The sequence below is a fragment of the Protopterus annectens genome, chromosome 8.part0 (assembly GCF_019279795.1).
Source record: "Protopterus annectens isolate FY-2018-M chromosome 8.part0, PAN1.0, whole genome shotgun sequence".
NCBI lineage: Eukaryota > Metazoa > Chordata > Ceratodontiformes > Protopteridae > Protopterus > Protopterus annectens.
Window position 1 is genome coordinate 1,434,904,097 of NC_056741.1, and position 24,006 is coordinate 1,434,928,102.

The 24,006-nt window shown below is 39.7% G+C and overlaps 1 protein-coding gene across 1 annotated transcript in view; it reads left to right on the forward strand.

The window, feature by feature from the left end:
* The window catches only part of SORL1 (sortilin related receptor 1), a 5,131,225-nt gene that overhangs the window by 3,719,404 nt on the left and 1,387,815 nt on the right, over nucleotides 1-24,006 (forward strand). Inside the window, exon 34 of the mRNA XM_044081038.1 lies at nucleotides 21,734-21,857. Coding sequence (XP_043936973.1) covers nucleotides 21,734-21,857 — 124 coding nt within the window. The remainder of the gene's footprint in view (nucleotides 1-21,733; nucleotides 21,858-24,006) is intronic.

Genomic DNA, 24,006 nt, shown 5'->3' on the forward strand with positions numbered 1-24,006 from the left:
CTCCAAACACTTGACCCGACCCAGTTTAGCTTTGTTAAGGGCAGATCATGCCTACTAAACCTGGTTGACGTCTTCGAGACAGTCACTAAGGCCATAAACAAGGGAAAGGTGGTTCACACAGCCTACCTTGACCACGCCAAGGCTTTCGACACCATTCCCCACTCGGGTATTACAGAAAAACTCACCAGCCTGAACATAAACCCCTACGTCACGAGATGGGTTGCCAACTGGCTTACAGACAGAACTCGCACAGTAAGAATAGCGGACTCCAGGTCCGAGACTAAACCAGTCACAAGTGGTGTTCTGCAAGGCTCGGTCCTTGGAACCCCTACTGTTTGGCATATACTTCTCAGAAGTACAGGCAAACACAGGAAGACTATGACTAACCAAGTTCACCGATGACTGCAAACTGGGAGTCATAATTGACTCTCTGGCTGACACGGACATCCTCCAAAAGGGCCTTACTGAGACGGACACCTGGTGTCAAAGCCATGGCGTCAAGCTAAATGCCAAAAAATGCATAGTCATCCTGTTTGGGAAAACAAAACACCCACAAATTAGCACATAGGTGGCAGCCCCCTTAATACAGAAGAGGTAATAAGAGATCTGGGGACCCAGGTAGATAATAATCTCTCCTTTGTCAATCAAATTGTCAAAGTAGTTCGGAAATCCTTCTATGTGGCCCATCTAATTACTAAAGGGTTCACATTTAGAAATAAAGAGGTTATAATGCCCCTTTACTCGTCACTCATCAGACCCATCATAGTGTACAATGCCCCATTTGGGATGTACCTCACAAAACGCTTCCAACAGCTAGCTGGAAAGGCCACAAAAGTACCTCACCAAGTGGATTACTGGCCTCAAACATATGTCCTATGCAGCCCGACTGAAAAAACTCCAGCTGTACTCAGTGGCATATTTCTTACTCAGAAGTGATCTCTGCCTGACTATCAAAGCCATGTCCAACTCTGAATTGATGGACATGCTCCACCTAAGGAAATCCAAGTCACTGCGAGCCACGCACTCTAGTGAGCTTAACCTCACCACAACAATAAATAGAACATGCTGGAGGGATAGATTCCTGTCTCAGAGACGCCCCATGCTTTGGAACAAAATTCCAAACAACATTAGGCAAAGCCCCTCACTAACACTCTTCAAGAGAAAGCTTGACGAGTGGATGGGTAACCGAAAATACATCTCTGGGATCACTTCATTGGCTCTGCTTGACAGAGGATCAGTTAATTAATCAATGGGGCGGCGAAAGCCAACATACTCTGGCTAGACTTGTAAATGCCCTCGGGCAGATAGCCTGGTACCTACCTATGAACAAATGGAAGATGAACAAGGTGGTCTTCCAGAAAATGACCCAGTTGTAGGGGCCACCTCAAGGAGATCTGTTTATCACCTTTCAAAACATAAAACAAATTCTGCTCCAGGACTTCTTGCAAACAACCCCGGCAAACAGATGCTTTCTCATTCCCACAGGTGAGGATGTATTTTTATGCATTTCCACCTTTTCCTGATATCCAGGGTAATTCTGAAGATTTAGAAAAACTCTCCTAAAATAGTTGTTGTGTCCCTCCTTGGTACAGGCAACAATGGTTTTCCCTTCTTACGAAATTGGCCAAGGAAAGTTACCACAAGCTTTCTTACAAATTGGACTTATCCACTCTCAAATATCTTCATCTAACTGCCTGAATGATTCAATAATTCCTTTCGTGTACCTCTTTTTAGATGATGGGCAGCCGCTACTGAAGGAGGAAAGAAAACATGCTGCTAGAAAATCTTACATTGGCAAGTGGAAAAGGTTTGTACCTAGCCAGTGACAAGGGTCTTGTCAGGAACAATGTACAACTAGTGCTCAAATATTTGTTTGAGTTACTAGCCCCTAGCCTGTCATACTCCACTATCAAGGTACATCTTGCGGCCATTTCAACATATCTGCACTTGGATCTTCCACTTTCTTCAATGTTTATAGTTAAAACAGTTTGGAATATGAATCTGGATATATTGTGTGATGGACAGCTAACTGGTTGTTTGGCAGAACCCTTGTGGTTAGTGTAACAGCTGCCAGTTTTGAAAGCAAAGAAGTTACTAATGGTGTACTACGGGGATCAGTTTAGGGCCCTGTCCTCCTCCTTTTGGCTTTTCCAGCGGAACAACAGTTCGCAGAACAATTGGCAGTGGAGTTTTACTGTGTCGAGTTGCCAGCTCGGCACCCAACCTTCCACAGAAGATACACACACACACACACACACACACACACACACACCACACGCTTACGCTGATTTCACACTTAGGGTCAATTTAGTGTGTCTGTCCCACCTGCAGCATGTCTTTGGGATGTGGGAGGAAACCAGAGCACCCAGAGAAATCCTATGCAACTGCAGGGGAGGACATGCAGACTTGGGCCCTCTCCTATTTGACATATATTTCTCAGACCCTAAGGCCACCACTTCTTGTTTGTGGTTAACTAAGTTTGCAGATGATTGTAAATTTGTTATTTGATCTTCCACTGACTCACAATAGAACCATTACGGCTTAGACTATGCTAACAGTTGGTGCCAAGACAATTGTCTCAAATTAAATGTAAGAAAATGTAGCATTGGTTAATTTTGTTAAACACTTAGCATATAGGAGATGCACCCCTCCAGTCAGACTGTTGTAAGGGATCCGGGTACTCTTGCTGATAATTCCTTATCATTTGACCATCATGTCTCCACAGTAGTTTGGAAAGTCTTATCTGGCCCATGTAATTTCCAAAGGCATCTCCACTAGATACAAAGAAGTCTTAATTTCCCTTTTACTTGTATCTTGTCAGACCTGCTGTTGAATATAACACACCTTTAAGCATGTATTTATACAAATATGTCACACAACATGAGAAACCTCAGACTTTCATAACTAGAAAGATCAATGGCCTCAAAAGTCTTGGCACCTGTCTCTCTGTACTCAGTCTCTTACAAACTCAGTTGTAGAGATTTGTGTCTGGTCTTTCGTGCCATGAAAGATCCAATTCCTTAGCAGAGCTTATCGTTCATCAAATATTTAGTTAAAGGAACTAAACCTTTATCAGCAGATAAATAAAGACACAGTGTGATAATTCATATCCCAATGTATCCCCTCACCTGTGGAATAAACTTCCACCACATGTCAAGCAGAATTAGCACTCTTGCCACTATCAGGGTAAACCTAGATGATCGGATGGGATGGGCAGACTCAAATTTTCTCCCAGTCTGTCTTGTCTTGCCCTTCCTTAAGCTAGAGGGAAATTATAAATAAGGTTTTTTTGGCTAGGCTTGAAATGGTCTGCAGACTTGATTGTGTAGTACTTACCTATGCACATATGAACTTAAATGACTGTTATGCCTGAGATCTTCACACTAACAGGTTGCTCCTTCCTGTTTCTTTAACTTTATGCTAGAAAAGTTAACCATATCTCTGTCTGAACCTGCACATCAAGCAGATTTACGGTTCATTGCTAGTAAAACTGTTCTTCTCATGGGTCTGACATCTGCAAGAAAAGAATACGAATTGGAAGCTCTCATGTTAGTTGAACCCTATCTGGTCTTCTCTAAGTATATGGTGTCATTGCGTACACATACTGAATCCATTCATCAGTCTCCCAGTGTTCTATCAAGACACTCAGAGCCCAGAAGAAAGGATTCTACATACTGTCGACTTGCACAGGCAGTTCATGTAATTTCTTGACAGAAGCAAGTCCTTTGGAAAAGTTAATCAGCTGTTTATTCCTTACATTTTGACTAAGAAAGGACAACCCGTTTCAAAACTGACTATTACCAGACTGTTATCCTTCACTATTGCCTTTTGTTTTACCCAATGTGGTGAACAAGTTCCAGGCAATATCAAAGCCCACTCCACGTGGGCGTTTTCTTCTTTGAAGCATTTTAGAGACAGCTATATCATCTTCTGTACATAATTTACAAGGCATTTCAAACTAGATTCTTTTTCTAGATCCAGTACTGGGTTTGCTAGGACTTTTCTCCAGGGGCTCCTGGGTCCATATCCTTCCTCATCCCAGGTGGGATAGGATTTGGTAATCAAACTTGTGTAGCATAAAGGCTACTGTAGCAGTGGGAGTGATGAACACAGTATTGTTGTTTAAGTTGCATTTACTCTTAACACTAGATATTTGAATTTCTCACTGCTGCAGTAGCCACACCCACCCTCCATCCTATTATTGTTGGGAAATAATTTGGTGGTTATTTCTTTTTATGGTTCATCTTGAGTACGCCACTACTTAACTTTTGTGTGTGAAAGTTCTGAAACTTTTCAACTGTGATTGCTGATTTTGCTCTCCTCAGGGCTAACTAATCACCAGTCAGAGTGGAAGTAATGGAGGGAACCTCAGCTTTTAGAATGTTGTGTCATGGACAGGCCAATGTAGCCTTTAGGAATTTGAATATCTACTGTTATGAATGAATGCAACTTACACAACTTTACTTTTTTTTTTTTTTTACTCAAGTTATTTTTATTTTGATGATGTAACACAATAAAAATAATAACAGTGAGCAAATTCAATAACTATATACAATATTAACCTTTAGCCTGACAAAAAGATTAAGATAATAGTTTATCCAAATAAAAGTAACAGTCTTGATACATTGACCAATATTATTAGGAAGATTGTGGTTGCAGTTGCATGGTGTCGATCAAAGTCAAAACCTTTCTCCATGGATTATTAACCAGTGGTTTGGGATAAATTCTTAATTCCTTGGTTTTGGTGTCCATTAATATACATTTTTTGAGGAAGGATAGAAAGGTCTCCATAGTGGGTGTGATGCTGGATTTCCATCTTCTTGTTATACATTTTCTAGCTATTGCTAGTATGGTCCACAAAAGATATAAATTATTTTTCTTCATGAAAGTAAAGTTAATTACATTCAGTAAAATTAAAGATTTTGTCAAAACAAATGAATCTGTAAATATTGCTTGTAAAAATAGTTTGCCTCATTCCAGAATGATTTAATATTAATACAGTCATAAAAAACATATGACCAGTCTGCTTTAGTAGATATATGACTTCTCCAGCATATCTCATTACTGGAGGAACTTATTTTTAAGAGTTTCTCAGGAGTCAGAAAGGATCTATGCATAAACTTCCATTGAAAAATCCTCCAATATTTTGAATGAGAAGTTAATTTAACTGATGATAACATATTGGTTTTATCTACCATTGATAATGATATTTGAATCCTTTTAGTTAAATGTTGCCAATATGAAACTTTAGGAGTTGTCTTGTAAACAATTAAAATATTATACAAGTATGACAACTCATTCTTAGCATTAGTTTTATTATAGACAATTCCAAAAAGCCAGGTTATAATTTTCGGAGTAGTTTTGAAAGATGAGGTACTTATTATTCTATATAGATCCTTAGAATATTTTATAACACCCTGAAGGATTAACCAATCGTTAGCAGTTAATCCATAGGTTGACATTAAACGTTGTGTATCCAGAACTTGATTTTCTAAACATTGTAACCAACAAAATAGATTCCTGTTTCCCCTTAAACTAAAAGTGTCAATATGTATCTTATCTGGGAAATTCTTTGTAATACTGAATGGCATTAAAGATGTGAACCAAAGTTTTATGTCCAAATTAGAGTTAATACATTTCTTAAAGGTCTCAAAAATATGGTTTATTAGAGTTAGTTTAGTTAGTTTTGTAGTATTATATTGTAAGTTTATATTTAAATAGTGCCAAAACTTGTTATCTTTATTGGTTGCTATAAGGTTTTTTGATAAAGCATTTTCATTCATTATTATTATGGAATGCAGTTACCCGCAGTAGTGGTGCTGCGGTAGCGTTGTCGCCTCACAGCAAAGTGTCCTGTTCGATTCTCAGCTAGAGCGTCTTCTGTGTGGAGGCATGCGTGAATGAGCGTGCCTTCGTTGAAGGTTGTGCATCAGGGCTGGTAACTCGGCATGTAAAAATCCACTACCAAACATTAGCTGACCGGAGTTCCGCTGTGGCGACCCCCTAACCGGGATAAGCCGAAAGACACAACAACATTATTATGGAATACAGTTGTTTCTAATTTGAAAGATATTTGGGATTTACCCAACCTACCACTATTTTGATTAAGGAAGTCTTAATGTTAGTTTCTATATCTGGAAACTTTAATCCCCCCTGTTCCCATTGTCTAATATGATGAGCATTTTTTTAGGGTACTAGTCCTGAAACTTGCTTACCAATAATATGATTTGCAAATACTAGTATCTCTTTTTTTAAATTAATTAATAAATATTTTGATTTGGATTTATTAAAACAAAGCCCTGCAATATTTTGGAAGTTCGCACAACTTTACTTTCTTACTGACATAAACTGTAAGCATTTTTTTTTCAAAACTGAAAGGTTAGACATTTATTTCCATTGTCTATTTATTTAAATGTGTTTACTGGGTAGACAACTGATCAAACATTAACCAGTTACTGGATCACTCCTGAATTGTTGTAATGTTTGAACACTAAACATTATCTTGTATAATGCCTGTTATCTCATCTTGCATCAAAAACTGGTATAGGAAGAAGGAAAAATACATGTGACTGAATTTGTCTTGCTGAGTTCTTGCCATACTGTGTGTGTCATGTTTTATACTCCATCTTCTAGACAGTTGTCTAAGCATCCTGATTTGGGGTGGAATGGAGGTAAAAACAAATAAATAATTCATGTGGGGGATCCATGATTGAGAATACATGTAGAAGTTGTCAAAACTGTTACTGATTGTAAAGCATCAATTCTAAAGGGAGTATCCCTGAATGTTCCCAATAGCATTTTCTGTTTCTATCCCATCACATTCTTAATTTCATGTAACACAGCCTTATGTAAAAGGATCACTTCCAGGCATTTAGCAGGAAATTAATTATGAATTTGTATAGTAGGCCTTCTCCGGTAAGTAAATGCATGGACTTTTACTTTACAGTTTGTTAGTACTGAATAATGAAGTCTTTACTTGTATATAGTCCTTATAGACATTAGCATTAGTGACAAGTATATATATTGTAGTGCAGAACACTGCAGGATTGTTAGATATGGATAATTATATAAAGTCTACAAGTATACTCAGTTAGTTGTTCCCTATACTTTCTTACATTTTCTGTAATCGTGTTGCTGCATGAAAGTTTTATAGTTTATGTTTATGTTTTTATATATATATATATATATATCTATATATATATATATATATATATATATATATATATATATATATATATATTTTTTTTTTTTAAACACAAAACCAAAACCAACTAATCCAGGACCATCAGTTAAAAATCCGCACAGTAAAATATCTTGTAAAACTAAACACAAAAAAATTGCTGCGGTCACCAGGCTAAAGAATAACATTCACTTTAATAAAAATGAAAACAGGTAGAATAAAATTTGGCAGGTAAAAAAACGATAAGCCCTTTCAGGTAGCAGATAGCCCTTCTTCAGATCTAATTGAATAGCCATTAACTCAATCTTTAAAGACAAGAATCATAAAATGGATATGTAAATCAACCAATCAGTGTCCATCTCCAATAGCACACCTACTAATGCACGGCGGTCCAACCTCTTTAATTCATCGTCATTTCATTCATAAAACAACAACAAATACGGGATGTGAAGAGATGGATGTCTTAACCAATCATTGCCCATATATATATATATATATATATATATATATATATATATATATATATAAAATGTGTGTGTGTGTGTGTGTGTGTGTGTGTATATATATATATATATATATATATATATATACATATATATATATATATATATATATAGATATATATATAGATATCTATATGGATTCCCTTCACAAGCTCGAAGCTTCAAAACTTCGAACTGCAAATGGTCAAGACCATAAGATCAAAGGTTTGTAAATTCAAACATTTTGAATAGCGATTGCCGTACAGGGTGGAACGGGAAATTTACTGCTTTCCTCACTGTAATACGATCTCGGAGTTGGTATATATATTTATCAAGGGTGTTGGGGGTACATGCCACCCCCCTGCAAAAATATAAAAAGACTTTTTTTTATTACAATTTCAAAGTTTCAAAACTTCGATCTTATGGTCTCAACCATTTGCAGTTCGTAGTTTTGAAACTTTGAGTTTGTTTAGTAGATCTGCATATATACATACATACATACATATATATATATATATATATATATATATATATATATATATATATATATATGTGTGTGTGTGTATGTGTGTTTTTATGATGTATATATAGAATGATGAAAGTTATGTTTGTCTTAAGTGCTTCATTAAGACTGTATTGTACAACTTGCAATATACATATATATATATATATATATACATATATATATATATATATATATATATATATATATATATATATATAAAAGGATCGGATGACAATCAGATCATAATTGTAATTAAAATTATCTGTTTCTAACATAAATCCACAGGTGTTATGCATGCTTCTGGAATTAATTTAAAAATAATATATTTTGTTTAAAATATATATTAGCAGTGGCTCCCAGTTTTTTTAGATTTATATTTGGCAAATTGTTAGTTTAGTGTAGGGAACCAGTGTTTCTTCCAATCCGACCCTCCCTCTCCGTGCTTCGGCTCACATGAGCTCAGCTCCCACATCCACTTCGGAGTCTGCTCCTCGAGTTCAGAGTCGACCTTCCCCTTCCTCGGAGTGGAGGTCTTCTCAGAGCATGGAGGTGAGGCTTTCGAGGCGATAGAGAGAGCTTTGTCAAGTACTAAAGCCCTGCCATTTGACCTGATGTTCCTCCAGCAGCAGGGTCTTCTCCCTCATCTGCCCCTAAGTGTAGGGAACCAGAGCCCCAAGGAGCCCCCATAGGAGGTGTCCCCTCTTCCGAATCCTCCCCAGATTACCCCACTGGAGAGGTCCTTAGGAAGAGAGTTTGTAAGAGGAAGCATATTAGCTCACCCGAGTCTGTCGTGTCTGACACTAATTTGGATAAGTCAGAAGAGTCCCCAAGATCCCCCTCTGAGGATGTCTCTTTTGCGGACATCATAGAAATCCTTAGACAGAGGGGTGATTGGAAGACCTCTAACCCTACTGAGGACAAATCAGTGTACCTTCAGGCTTTTGGTTCCCAACCTTCCACCTCCTGGGTGACACCACCATATGACCAAATGTTAGGAGTCATATCTCGGAAAGCTTGGACCTCTCCAGACACAGTGGACCCTGTCCCGAGGAGGCCTAATAAATTTACTACTGCTTCAGCAGACAAAACCTTTCCAACCAATGGAGTACCTGTGGATGCTATGATGGTAGCAGCAGCCATAAAGAAGGAGTTACCTGAGACATCCTCAAATATCCATCCTCCTAATAAAGAGTGTAGGACAATGGATAGGTATGGAAAGCGTACATTTTCTAAGGTGTCTTTTACCGTACGATCGCTGAACTACCTCTCCCATTTTACTAGGCCACAAAGGGATTTCCTAAAAAGAGCTGGGAGATACCCTTCAGGGTTCACTAGCTTCGGGATCCGCTGACAAGGTATTTTCGCAGCTCTGTACCCTTACCTCTATTGCAAACTCCTCCATGAGGCTGATTTCTTACGCAGCTGATGGAGCGAGCAGGGTGGCCGCATCAGGAATATTTCTTAGGAGACATTCTTGTATGCATCTATGCAATTTTACGGAGTCCTTCAAGTCTTCCTTTACCAACGTCCCCTTTGATGGTTCAACTCTTTTTGGACCTCAGGTAAAAGAGACTTTGACGAGGTGCGAGCAGGAAAGGAAAACCTTATCTGCTGTGGGAGTCCATTTTTCCCTTCCTTTCAGACCCTATCCCAAGATTCACACAGGAGGGAAAATGTGGTTCCGTAAATCCCAAAAAGGTTTCCCTCAAGCACATGGCCAACCCTCCCCTAGAGGCAGAGGTTATAATGGAAGGCACCGCTCTCGCGGCAGAGAGGGTCCGCAACACCAGGGTGAAAGTGATGCTTTCTCTGATCAGCCTTTTCATTGCCCCTGAAGGGTTGCCCATGTGTCTGTCTCTGGAGGCAGTCGGGGGTCATCTCTCACTGTACCTAAGTGCCTGGCTACAAATTTCTCAAGATCAATGTGTACAAAATATAATTTCCATAGGTTACCTCATTCCTTTTGTTTCCAATCCCCCTACAAATCGGTCTTTACCAGATGTACCACCCAATCAATTAGACCGTGCAACATTAGAGGTTATCTCGTTGCTTCAAAAAAGAGTCATTCAAGAAGTCCCCACAGAGAAAATAGGATCTGGAACTTACAATGTTTTTTAGTTCCAAAAAAGACCAGGGACTGGAGATTGATTCTAGATCTCAGCAAGCTGAACAAATCTGTTAAAAAATCGAAGTTCTGAATGATCACTCTCTAGTCAATTTTACTGTTTATCAGAAAAGACAATTGGATGTACTCCATAGATCTTCAGGAAGTGTACTACCATATCAAAATGGACAGGTGCTCCAGAAGACACCTGCGCTTTCGTCTGGGTGCCAGTCATTTTTGAGCACTGCCCTTTGGCCTTACTACAGTCCTTAGAGTGTTTGTGAAGATTGGGGAAAGATGGGCAAAGGCTGCCAGCCTAGTCAAATAGAATTTGATACATAATTCTATCATTTGTATAAATAAATATTAAATACAGGCTTGTGTTCTTAAATGAAAGAAAACACTGTAAAATGTGAACTTCAAGATTGTTGCAACATAAAACGTACAAAGAGGCATATTATGCAAAACTTCTATTGGCCTGGAATTTCCAGAGATGTAACAAGTTACTGCAGAACCTGTGAGCAGTGCCAAAAGGTCGGCAAGGCAGGAGACAATGTGAGGGCTGCTTTGATGCCTTTGCCTGTGATTAAGGAGCCATTTCAGAGGGTAGCTATGGATATTGTGGGTCCTCTGACTACCCCAAGTTCCACAGGGAAAAAGTATATCCTAGTGGTAGTGGATTATGCTACACAATACCCTGAGGCTGTGGCTTTGACCTCCATTGAGGCAAAGAAGGTGGCAAATGCTTTGTTAGAGATTTTCAACAGGGTAGGTTTCCCAAAAGAAATACTGACTGACCGAGGTGCCAATTTCATGTCAGACCTGCTGGCTTGTCTGTGGAAGTCCTGTGGGGTGAAGCATATGAAGACCACCCCCTACCATCCCCAGACTAATGGTCTTGTTGAGAGGTTAAACTCTACAATCAAGTCCATGCTATGGGCCTTTGCAGATCAGTTTAAGAGGGAGTGGGACAAATATTTGCCCCATCTCTTGTTTGCTTACAGAGAGGTTCCCTAGGAATCCACAGTTTTTTCACCCTTTGAGTTGCTGTATGGGCATAGGGTGAGGGGACCTCTAGATTTACTTCGAGATGAGTGGGCAGGTAAGTGTGAATCTCGCAAGGAGTCTGTTGTGGCATATGTCCTAAACCTCAGAACAAGGCTCAGGGAACTCATGGGCTTGGCTCAGGAGAGCCTGGCAGAAGCCCAACAACAAAAAAAGGTGTGGTATGACAGGAATGCTCGAGCTAGGGAATATGCTGTGGGGCAGCAGGTAATGGTTTTCATTCCTGTCAGACACCACAAGCTGCAAGTAGCTTGGGAAGGACCCTACAAAGTGGTAAGAAAGGTAAGTGATGTTAACTACATGGTGGAAGTGCTAGGCAGATGGCAGGGGGCACAGACTGTACCCATATTAACATGATGAAACCTTACCATGATAGGGAGACCCTTGTGCTGAACATTTGCAGTGGATTGCAGGAGGAGTCTGAGGGAGATCTGGGGACTGTTCTCCTCAGTGAGGCTCATGCTGACATCTCGATGGAAGGGGTAGCAATGTCCCAGCAGCTGTCTCCTACCCAGGTTCGAGAAATCCAAGCAGTGTTGCAGGAATTTGGGGACATGTTCACTGGGAAACCAGGGAGCACCCACCTGGTGTAGCACCAGGTGGATACAGGACCCCAAAAGCCTGTTAGGCAGGCCCCTTATAGGGTGCCTGAGAGAGTCAGACTCTGAGGGAGGAGGTACAGGAGATGTTGGAACTAGGGGTGATTCAAGAGTTCAACAGTCCCTGGGCCTCGCCAGTGGTGTTGGTGCCAAAGAAGGATGTGTGGATTACAGGAAATTAAATAGTCACACAGAGTTGGATGCTTACCCCATGCCTTGGACAGATGAGGCCGTAGAGCAGCTGAGTGGGGCTAAGTATCTTATAACCATTGATCTTACCAAGGGTTACTGGCAGGTGCCCTTGACTCCCAGTGCTAGAGAGAAGTCAGCCTTTTTGACTCCTTTTGGCTTGTATGAGTTCACAAAGATGCACTTTGGGATGAAGAATGCCGCAGCGACTTTCCAGAGGCTGGTGGATAATATCCTAGCAGGAACAGGAGGATTTGCCCTTGCTTACCTAGATGATATTGCTATCTACAGCCATTCCTGGCCAGAACACCTTCAGCATGTCAGGGAGGTGCTGGGCAGACTACAGAGGGCAGGATTGTCCATTAAGCCGAGCAAATGTCAGGTGGGTATGGCAGAGGTCTCCTACCTAGGACATAGAGTGGGGAGTGATAAGATAAGGCCAGAACCTGCCAAAGTGGAAGCTATTCAGGCATGGCCTGCACCTGTTACCAAAAAGCAGGTGAGGGCATTCTTAGGGACAGCAGGGTACTACAGAAAGTTGGTACCTATTTATAGTACCATAGCTGCTACCCTCACAGACCTGACCAGGATGAACAAGCCAGATAAGGTATTGTGGACCCCAGCATGTGAGCAGGCATTTCAGAAGCTTAAAGAAGCTTTGGGAGGACCCCCGGTGTTAGCCAGTCCAGATTACAGCAAAGAATTTGTTGTGCAGGTGGATGCTTTGAACCATGGGGTGGGGGCTGTACTTAGCCAGATTTCTTCAAAGGGAGAAGAGCACCCAGTGGTTTATCTCAGTCGTAGGCTCCAACCCAGGTAGGAATGCTATGAAACTGTAGAAAAGGAATGTCTAGCTATAGTGTGGGCATTGCAGAAACTTCAGCCTTATCTGTATGGAAGAAAATTCACTGTAATGACAGATCACAACCCTCTAATATGGTTAAACAGAGCCAGTCAGCAAAATGCCAAGTTGCTAAAATGGAGCCTGGAGTTGCAAGCATATGATATGCCAGTGCAGCACCGCAGTGGGAGTAGCAATGCGAATGCAGATGGGCTCTCAAGACAGGGAATGGGGTGAGGTACCCTCAGATAGACCTAACCTTCTCAAGCGACGTTTCTCATGAGTCACTTGAAAAACTAGCTTGAGTTCTCCAGGGGGGAAGAGATGTGAAGATTGGGGAAAGATGGGCAAAGGCTGCCAGCCTAATCAAATAGAATTTGATACATAATTCTATCATTTGTATAAATAATTGTAAAATAGGGGCTTGTGTTCTTAAATGAAAGAAAATACTGTAAAATGTGAACTTCAAGATTGTTGCAACATTGCCATCTGCTGTAAGGAAAATCAAACCAAGCATTTCAAATGTTCTTTGAATTTACAGTTATCTAAAAAATGGCACTGAAGCGACTGGCTGAACACATTCTTTCTATTATCTTAAGTTAAGGAATAATTGTTAGAGTATACATGTGAAATGTCTTTTATTGTTGTAGTTTCCCAAGCAGGTGTTAGCTTGCTAAATAATGCAGCTTGTCTGGGAACTCCAGACTAAGTGTCAAGATGATGTAATGTGAATACTGGGAAGACCTAAGTGTCAAAATTATGTAATTTGGGGTGGGCCTTAGCAGAGCTGTTTGTTAGTGTTCTAAAAACTATTGTTCAGAGAGACTAAAAGCATTTGTCTTGGACCATCAACCCCAGCACTGCTTGCTCTTTATGTTTGCAAGTAGGATTTTATAGCACTGTGTTTTCTCTTAAGAATAGCTAAAGATTAGAAAGTTAGATTAAGTATTTTTCTTTGACATCAGACCTGTCCTACTGTATTATTTTAAGTTTCTGGGTGATCTCTGAACTCTTAGATATCTCTGTGGTGTAGTGGTATTGTCTTGTGTTTTAATTATTTATTATTAAATATTTTAAAAACCTTTACCTGTGGCTGGTTTGTGTAGAGAAGTAGGTTCTAGAGTACTTTGCATATTTATAGAATTTACTAATAATATTGCACAGTAATAATTGGACACCCTTTCAAGGGCCTTTGGGTAGCTGATAATATTAGCTGGTGGTGGCAGTAATTACTACCGTATAGTCTGGGTAAAGGGGCACAGCTGGAGAATCTGTGTCAGCCTTTCCCAGGAGTGTCTGTGAAGTTGTATAAATACTTATCTCAAAGTGTGGGTGTGTGTCAGCTACTTGGGCAGGGACACGAAGCACTGGTGGGACAGAGAGGGTACTGGAGGTTAGCTTGCCAGCTAGGCTGAGATCTCGACCCTATAGCTGTGCCAGTGGGGAGTCTTATTGGGGACCTGGAGAGCAAGGGAGCAACCAGCCCCAGACTGAGTGTATTCTCTGTGTGCACTTAAGGGAAATTATACTTTACTGTGTGTATTAGTTATCATTTCCTCTTCTAGGAGACAATCTCCCTGCTGTTAGTGTTGAGGATTGAGGCTCCTTGATTGCTGGGTCAAGGCACTGTCGTCACAGTGTTCAAATTTATGGCAATGGTCACAGCTCACCTGACACGTCAGGGAGTCCGGGTGTTTCCGTACTTAGACGACTGGCTCCACACTGCTACCACCAAGCACCACCTAATCTGAGCCAGGGATGAGACTCTATCATTGGGCATCAGATTAGGAATTACATTAAATATAAAAAAAAAAAATCTGCCTTATCTCCATCACAGCGTATTGTCTTCTTAGGCTCATACCTAAACTCAACCAACATGACAGCAAAACTGACACTAGAAAGGATAGAATCGTTGCACAACCAAGTCAGACTCTTGCTGACCAAAGACAAAGTACAGGCCAGGATAGTTCTTCAGGTTCTAGGTACTATGGCATCCACCATTCTTTTAGTTCCCCTAGCCTATCTACACATGAGAGTGCTACAGTGGCTACTGTTTGCCCAGTGGTCAATGCAGGATCTACCCTTGTCCCACCAAATACTCATTACAAAGTCCTGTAAGAAGGATCTAACATGGTGGTTACATACAGATCAGCTTTATCTAGGTTGCCCCTTTGTTCCCCTATCAACAAAATGCAGTCTTGACCATGGACGCTTCCCAGATAGGGTGGTGGGGGGGCATTATCTGGGAATGACATTTCAAGGTATCTAGCAAGATCACAAGAACCACTTGCATATAAATGTTCAGAAGATGAGAGCAGTGCTATATGCATTGCAAGCACTTCACAGTTCTCTTCCCACCGGGGCAATCGCATTTCATTCAGACAACATGTCACTAATGTGGTACATAAACAAGCAAGGGGGAACCAAGTCTTACCCACTTTGTCAAGAGACACAAAGAGTATGGAAATGTGGGCGATGGACTCTCAATGTTTTCTGGTAGCAAAGCACATTCCAGGGAAGTCCAGTGTGATAGCAGACAGACTGAGTCAAGCAATTCTGATGCCTCATGAGTGGTCACTGACAACAGAAGTTGCAGAAGAGATTTTCCACAAATAGTGCCACCCTTGCTGCGATCTATTCACCACATACATGAATGCCAAATGCAGCAACTACTTTGCCCTCATTCCCCATCCGGGGATGTCACCCAGAGACGCTCTGGTCCACAATTGGCCTCCGGGACTTCTTTACGCTTTTCCACCCTTTCCCCTCATACCCAACATTATTCAGAAGGCAAAACTGTTGAAGAATACCTTGATCCTCATTGCTCCTAACTGGCCTCGCCAAGTCTGATTCCCCTTCCTGTGGCCTTATCTTTTGGAGGAACCATGGATTCTGGAACCATCTCCAGACCTCCTTATTCACCAATCGGGACAGTTCCATCCTACCATCCAAACCCTGAAATTGACAGCATTGCTGCTCCAGTTCCAAAAATAGCCGGGTGCATCTCCCTTTCTCCTACTGTAAAACACATCCTCATTTCTTCCCACAAACCTTCCACCAGAAAATTATATTCCAGCAAATGGAAAAGGTTTTCCTTGCATCTATTTTTCAAGAGGGATCTGCAGCTTCTACCATTAAATTCAATTGGCTGCCATCTCAAATTATCATTTTGGGAACATGGAAAATCATATTGTGTCCCACTCTTTATGTAAAACCTTTTTGAAAGGAGGAGTCCTTCTCCGACCTCCAATTAGGCAAACTCCAGAGCCCTGGGACTTAAACTTAGTTCTGATTTAATTGATTTCTTCACCTATCATCCGCCTTCTTTATCTGACTTGAAATTGTTGTCTTGGAAGACATTGTTCTTAGTAGCTATAACATCTGCTAGGAGAGTTTCAGAATTGCAAGCTCTGGCCATTCGACCTCCATATATTATTTTTCAGGACAGAGTTTCCCTAAGAACTAATCATTCTTTCCTCCCTAAGGTATTCTCTGAACATAATCTAAACACAGCTATTGAATTACCAGTATTCTTCCCCAATTATGGTAATAAATCAGAATACAGACTGCATCAATTAGATGTCCATAGAATTCTCCAATTTTACCTGCGCAGGACTAAATATTTCAGGAAATCGGATCAATTGTTTCTTTCCTTCTCAGAGAAAAACAAAGGCTTGCCTGTTTCCAAAGTAACTCTGTCTAAATGGCTTTCAGGCTGCATTTCATTTGCTTACAAAAGTGTTGGAAAATAATTACCTGCTAAGGTAAGAGGCCATTCAACTAGACCAGTATCAGCTTCATATGCCTTCAAATCCAAACTTCCAATTGATACATTTTGTGCAGCAGCTACATGGGCAAGACCTCCTACTTTTGTCACTCATTATAAATTAGATTTGGCCTCCCTGGGAAGGTCATCCTTTGGGTCCACTGTACTAAAGACTCTTTGCTTGAGCCACCCAGGAAAATGGTGCTGGGGATACTGTCCCATCCAGTAAGAATTACAGCGAGATAGGACTTTCATAACATTGAGAAGTTATATACTTACTGTAACGTTCCATGTTTGTAGTCCATCTCGCCTACATTCTTGCGTCCCACCCTCCTTCCCCCTTCCTTTATCCTGGGGGAACTGGTGGACTATCCATTATGCTGCCTGACCTTGTTATAGTTGTCTGTCCATATGCCATGGATATTAAAACAAAAGCCTTTTTTGTTTATATGTACATAGTTATTGATAGAATAATCACTATTATGTATTTAGTTACTTTCTTGCAAACAAGATCTGGGGAATTGCCATGGTGCTCCATGGGATAAAGGATAGCCTTGAGCCAGTAAAAGCCCTCGAGCTTTAGTATCGGCCGAGTTGGAGCCGAGGTTCAGCTCCAAACCCATCCAACAAGAATGTAGGCGAGATAGACTGTAAACATGGAACGTTATGGTAAGTACATACTCGTTTTATTTTTTAACATATACACCTGATACAGATTGCGTGTGAATAGTATCTGACAACTGAAAAATGTAAATATCCTCTGATATTAAGATAATTACTGCTGATTAACCAAAGTGTGTATAGAAAAACAAGTAAAATTACTAAAATTTGAAGCAGAAGTTGAGGATGTACTGTAGTACAAAAGTGAAGGGTAATTTTCACTGTCATTGTTACTACAGTATATAACTCTCAACTTCATTATGGAGCCTGTTAATCCAGCAGCATACAAGCCTGAATGTTTAAATTGTAGCATTATAGGCATTAATTTTGTAGCTGTTGTGTTAAACATGATTGTTCATTATGTAAACAAGACATTTTGTAAGGTTAAAAATAGCATTCTGGAACACGGTAGATGCGAGTAAGTTATCCACAGAGAGACTGTATTAACAGTATAAGTACCTCTCATTTTGTATTTAAGTTGTGAAATATGTTAAATACAGTAGCTTTGTTTATGAATTTAAGAGTTTCAAGAATTTGCATAAATGTAACTGGCAGATAATTAAATTTGAAAAATACAAACTTTTGTCTGATGAAGTTTACTATTGTAGTAAATGAAAAGCACTTAACATTATACGGCTTTCTCATCATTTTACTGCCAGCATTGTATTTTTGAATAATGTGGTTTGTGTGCTATTTTTAGATAATTAAATCTGGACATTTCTTTTATTGTATAATAAAGCTTTTTGTTAAATAGTTGCAAAGAAAACACCCAGTTATAATGTTATTTAATAATATAGAATCATATTTCAGCCTTAAGGCTGAGTTTTCACCTGATAAAAGTGCCTATGGTGTACGAGCACCTGTTAATTTTAACAAGTAGTAAATAATTTATCTTTTCTCCCTTTTCATTGGTGTTCATAAAGGAGTTAGCTGTGGCTGTAGAGGACCTAAAGCAGGTAGCCTGCTAGTATTCTATGCATAGAACTAGTGACTCTCTGGTTTTGGCTACATCTCGGCCTGTTAAAGTAGTACAGCTATTGGCACTCACCATCAAGTGAGTGAAGTTATCTCCTCCATGGGGTTGGTTCTGCATATGTTCCACAGCCATACATTATTTATGCTAGGAGTGAATGCATTAGTTCAGCTTGCTTAAGTACTCTGAGTCACATCTGAGAGAAGTGTTCAGACATACTTTCTTTTGCACCAGTTGGGTCTCATAACACTAGCAATGTTAATAGTTCATTTGGCCCATTTTATTGTGCAAGCCCTGTGTTAGACTTTACGATTGAGGTAAAACTATGAACCCATTTCAGAGTCACAGGTATGTTATCAACTCAGGTTGCAGATGAAGTTCATTTTCCATCCTTTTCATCTGACTCATTCTCTAAAGTTGAATGTGTTGCTTGAAGGATGAGAAATCCATCTGAGGTCTGCCAAGGTGCAAAGTCTTTGGAGTACGACGGAGAAGATTTTGCTAAACAGTGTTATAAAGATGACATTTCTACTAACCCTGCAGACTGAAGAGACTCAGAAAAAGAACACAGACTTCTTTTGGTGAGGTCAGAAAACCAGTCTGTGATGTCACCTGAGCAAGGGAATGACTGATTAATGCTTCTCCAGGAAATTGATACACATTTGGGAGTGGGCCACCAGTTGCCAATGGTTCACATTTCTGTGGAGTTATGTACCACTGGGTGGTATCTTGAGCTGTATCTTAAACTCCTCCTTGGAGATGCTGAATATCTTTTGAAGATATGAAGGTAAGATGCTTGAAGACACTGGTCAGTAAACTACAGCATTTTTGATATCCCTTTACTATGCCTTCTAGGTTAGTTTCATCAAGGACAGATGTCCTTCTATTCCCATGTTGTAGAATTCTACATATGGGTTTACCCCTTCAGTCTCGTGTATATATGGCCAGTATTGAAAAGCTTTAAGCCCCTCTGCGGTGTGTCAGATGTGGACAAGATTTCATGGGCCATAAAGGTGACATCAGCTTGCACCAGCCCTCAATACATTTCAGCCGCCAGTCGTACGCCAGGTGTTCCTGTTACCACTGAAGTTGTATTCGTTATTACAGATAAGTACCTTATTGGGGAACCTTTTTCAGTTCTTCTGACTTTGATTATTGCTTGTTAATGTCATCCAGAAAGGTTGTCAGTGTGGATGTCAGATCCCGCATAAGGACGCCCACGATAAGTGCCTTTTTTGTTTGGGTAAATCTCAGGACCATAAGGCCTGCCCTATTTGTCAGGCATTGGTTCCGAAAACTTTGCGCATTCGGTTGCATGCTTTAAACTTATACCTCAAGAACCAACATCTGAAACTCCTCATGCTTAGGATGGAGAGCTTTTCTGATATCACTGTAGAACCTCCAAAAAAGAAGGCCAGAACCTTACATCCTTCAACTACTGCTGAGCCTCTTACGGCCGACTCCCAACCTGTAGCCAACATAGGCCTGGTTTCAGGAACGGGTTCCGGATCCGCCACTTTGGAGGTCATGGGTACCTCTAAGGATGTTGCACGATCCACATGCGAGAGCACATTCGTCTATTCTGCCATCACTAGCCGACGCTGGGGGGGGGGTCGTTTCATGGGGAGTCACCTGAGCCTTCCGACCCAGTAACAGTGAAAACCACTTTATAAATTTTTAGTAATTTTAGTATTCCTTCTTCCCTGCAGAGGTAATTTTTGTCTGTCATGGGGTGGTCTTTAATTTCATATTGTGAACTCACCCTAGCACTACCACTATAGGTAATCTGATGATTAGGAGGGATTTAAGACTCAGAGATTCCTGCTACTAAATTATTTTCAAATAACTGTGTAATAATTATGATATATCTATTACAGGGCTTTCCTCCTGTGATAAATCAACTTTAATATTTTGAAAAGACTGTGGATTGAGACCAAAATCTTTCTGAAGCTTTGGTGGCCTTTTAACTGGTTAATGTAGTTCTGAATATTCTTTACGCTGAACAGATGTGTGCCCTGCCTGCTGTGGTGCTTGGTTTATGGCTATAAACCTCAATCTGACAGGGTTAAGAGAGGTGCCATGTATTTGAAGTTTACTGTCTGCTGAGAGTGTTAACTGAAAAAATGTTCTTAAACCGCAAGGTTTATGGGTATGCCCTAAGCTACTAAAATAGCTTGGATCTGCTTGGCTTAGAGTATAAGGGACTCATTATTGCTGGAGATATTAACAAATAAATGGCACATCATATTCTCAGTACCAGGTGGCTTGGATTTTGTTGGCTGCTTTCCTTTAATGGTGAAATTTTGATTGAAGCAAAAATCTGTTTGGAGGTATCTTTGATCTGATTCCTTTCCTTTCTTAAATGAGAAGATGATGAGCTACAGAACTCAAGATTAGAAACATTGATTAAATGGTTGGAGGCTTTAGTATGCTGCTTTGCCTACCACCTTCTGCCCATTTTCATCATTTCATTTTCTTTTGCATGATTAATCATACACTACCTATATCACTCAAGTTTAATCCTCTTTTAATTAGAATTCTTGTCACTGTCCCAGATAAATAAGACTTTTCAGCTTCTCAGACTGTTAAATGAGTTTTTCACTGACAGATGTACATTTAATAATCATGCGTACCATACAGTAGGTACCAGACAGTCTAAAGGCATGAGGTCTTGATCTTCTGATGAATCTGGACACCACAGTTCCACCAAACGTGGCAGTATTTGGAGGTGCTTATGATACGGAGGATTTCTTTTCTTGGAAAAACACCCTATCCCCAGTACCCTGACAAATGTCTTGGATGGTTGGCACTTGGGCACTGACAGACGAGCCTCTCGGGATGGTTCTTGATTCCACATCCTCTAGAAATAAATCTGATGATCAGTAGGAATTTAAAACTCAAATAACTCTCACTGAATTATCGTTTGAATGAAATTTAACCAAAATTATGCATTTTGTATGGTAAGTTGTATATCTCCAGAAAATTGATAAGAACGATTATCTTACTGTCTTCAAAAATTACAGATATGAAGAAATTGAAATTATGTAGAGGATAGGGGGTTCCATTAAAGCTGAAAGAGATGATCTTCTGAAGTGATTAGGTGACAGATCCTAGCTTGAATCACATATATTTTATTGTTTTAATGACTATAGATGTTTCACCGCTTTTTTGTTGTAAAGGATTACTAGCTTGTATGTAATTATTGCTGTGTTCTATGTCTTGATATGACTTTTTGATTATTAGTTATGCAGTCTTTTACTAAAATAATGTATTTTTCTCTATGTAGACATTTGTTCAAATGCTAATGAACACCTGATTCTTTTGCAGTCACATATGTTTAGTGTTTTTCTTTGATTATTTTTACTACAGATGACACTACAGTGTATAAAGTACGAAATATTAACTGGCAGCCTAGCTTTCCTAGTAGTGTCACTTTGTCCTGGTCTCGTCCGAAAAGGCTCCCTACATATTGTGTATATGTCATACAGTTCAGGTAAAGTTATGTACTTTTTATGTTTTAAGTATGATGGCATGCTGTGATTTAGGATGCATGTTTAGTAGCCAGTAACTGAATTTTAGTAGGCTGTTGCCTTATTAAATTTTTTGTTGATTTTTTTGTTGATGATTTAAACAGTGAGATTGATTTGTTAAGTAGTTATAGCAAGGTGTGATATTTGAGAAATATTGCATTTTAGCTTTGTATCAGTTTTTCTAATTATGATGTAGCCCAGTGTGATAAACAGTGAGGTCCAGGTCTTAAGCTCTGAGGCAAATAAATGGGCCAGGTGATGTAGACTTTAAGTAATTTAGAAATGCTCACATGCACCTCCGCTAGCATGATTCATTAGTAAAGGCAAGAGTTGTTGGAAATTTATCACAGGTATAGAAAAGTTACTCTTTTTTTTTGAGGGGGGGTTGATCAAGGTGAAACATATAACTTCTGTTTAAAGCGATATTTTATTTCCTTTGAGTTATAGTTTGTCCTCCAGGCTCCCTAAAAGGCATTCGCTTTTGGCCAAAAAGAAGTTTCCTGACATTTTTCTGTCAAGTGCTGCAGATGTGGTAATGCATATGAATATGTGGAATTGTGCATGCCCTGTGAAACTCTGGCTAGAGGAGAAAAGCTCCAAGTGTAATACTTGTACAAAAGATACAAACAGCAGATATGCAAAATTGCAATGATTTTAATCACTTTAACAGAATGCATGCAGTAGAATACACAGTAAAACGTAAATGGAGTTTTAGAAAAGAAAACAGTATGTATGACTTGATAAAGCATTTTTGTAGGTCATGAATAAAACGTAATACACAAGTACAGCAGTGTTTCAAAACAAAGAAAGTAGAAGCAAAGAAGAAAGAAAGTTATGTATGAGAACAGTGTTTTAACAAGTGATGTTTGAGAGGAAAAAAGTATTAAGTAATGTATTTGTGGAAGTGATAGTTGTACAACAATGTGCAGGAGAAGCAAAGGGAAAAGACAAGTCTGAGATGCAACACCAGGGAAGTAGTTATAGGTGCCAGTACAGAAAGTGGTTGGATCGTGCACTGGTGTGGCAGACCGTGCAATTCACTATCAGTAGATAAGCTGAATGACAGGGAGGAAGAGTGAGAAAAGTTGAGCAATAAGATGTAGGATTTTTGTTGTGAAGAGTGACTGTAAAAGGGCTAGTGTAAGTTATGGTATTTTTCTGGGTAAAGTGAGATAGAGAAAGGAATATGACATGAGAGGGGATAAAAGAAGAGGGAAGGGAAAAGTCAGGTAGTGAGGCAGATGATGATGAACAGGAATAAGGGGCTGTAATAAAAGCAAACTGGAGTGTGAGGAGAAGAGTATGAAGTGGGTAAGGAAAGGGGAGAGGACATTATGTGGCTTAGGAAGAAAACATGATAGGGAGACAGGTTCTAGATATACTATGTCAGTATGATGTTCTTAGATAAAATTAGTTGTAGCATAGCTTAGCATGCACTGTGTGGATAGATAGAAAATTTTGAGTAGCCACAAGATGAACAGGAACACAAGCCATGTGTTCATTTGGTAATGTTTACAGCCAAGGGTGAATGGAGTTCCAGATTTTAGTCGGAGGAATAGAGAGACACCAACAGAGTTGGTTGGTTCAGTTATTAGGGTTATTGTGATTTGTTTTTTTTTATCTATTCAGCATAGAGGCATGTTTTGTCATTTTAGTCACCTCAGCAATTCTTTGTCCAGAAATCCCAGAAAGATTTGAGTAAGGATAGGCTATTTTTCAAGTGTATGAATAAGGTTTAGTATGTGTGGTAGTACTGGAGACAGTGTCAGGGAGTGAGGCAATTCTAGACAATGTAACTGTTTTAATGCTATGTAATGGAGAGATGTGTATGTCACCTCAGCAGCAAAGTTGACTGTTTTGTTGTAGCATAGCTCAGGGATATTGGTCTTAGTTGCTTGAAGATTAATGAGAATGGAGACTGCATAGAGGAAAGTTGAAAAGAAGAAAGTCAAAGCAGTGCATTTCCTTTTAGGTAAGGTTTTATCCTGTATATGGTTCCAATTTTTGATGATTTTTTTTTTAATTTTATGTTTATGTGGTAGTCAGATTTCACATTGTCATCAGGTATTACATCTAGTAGCTTAGTGTGGGTTACTAATTCATTGTTTATAG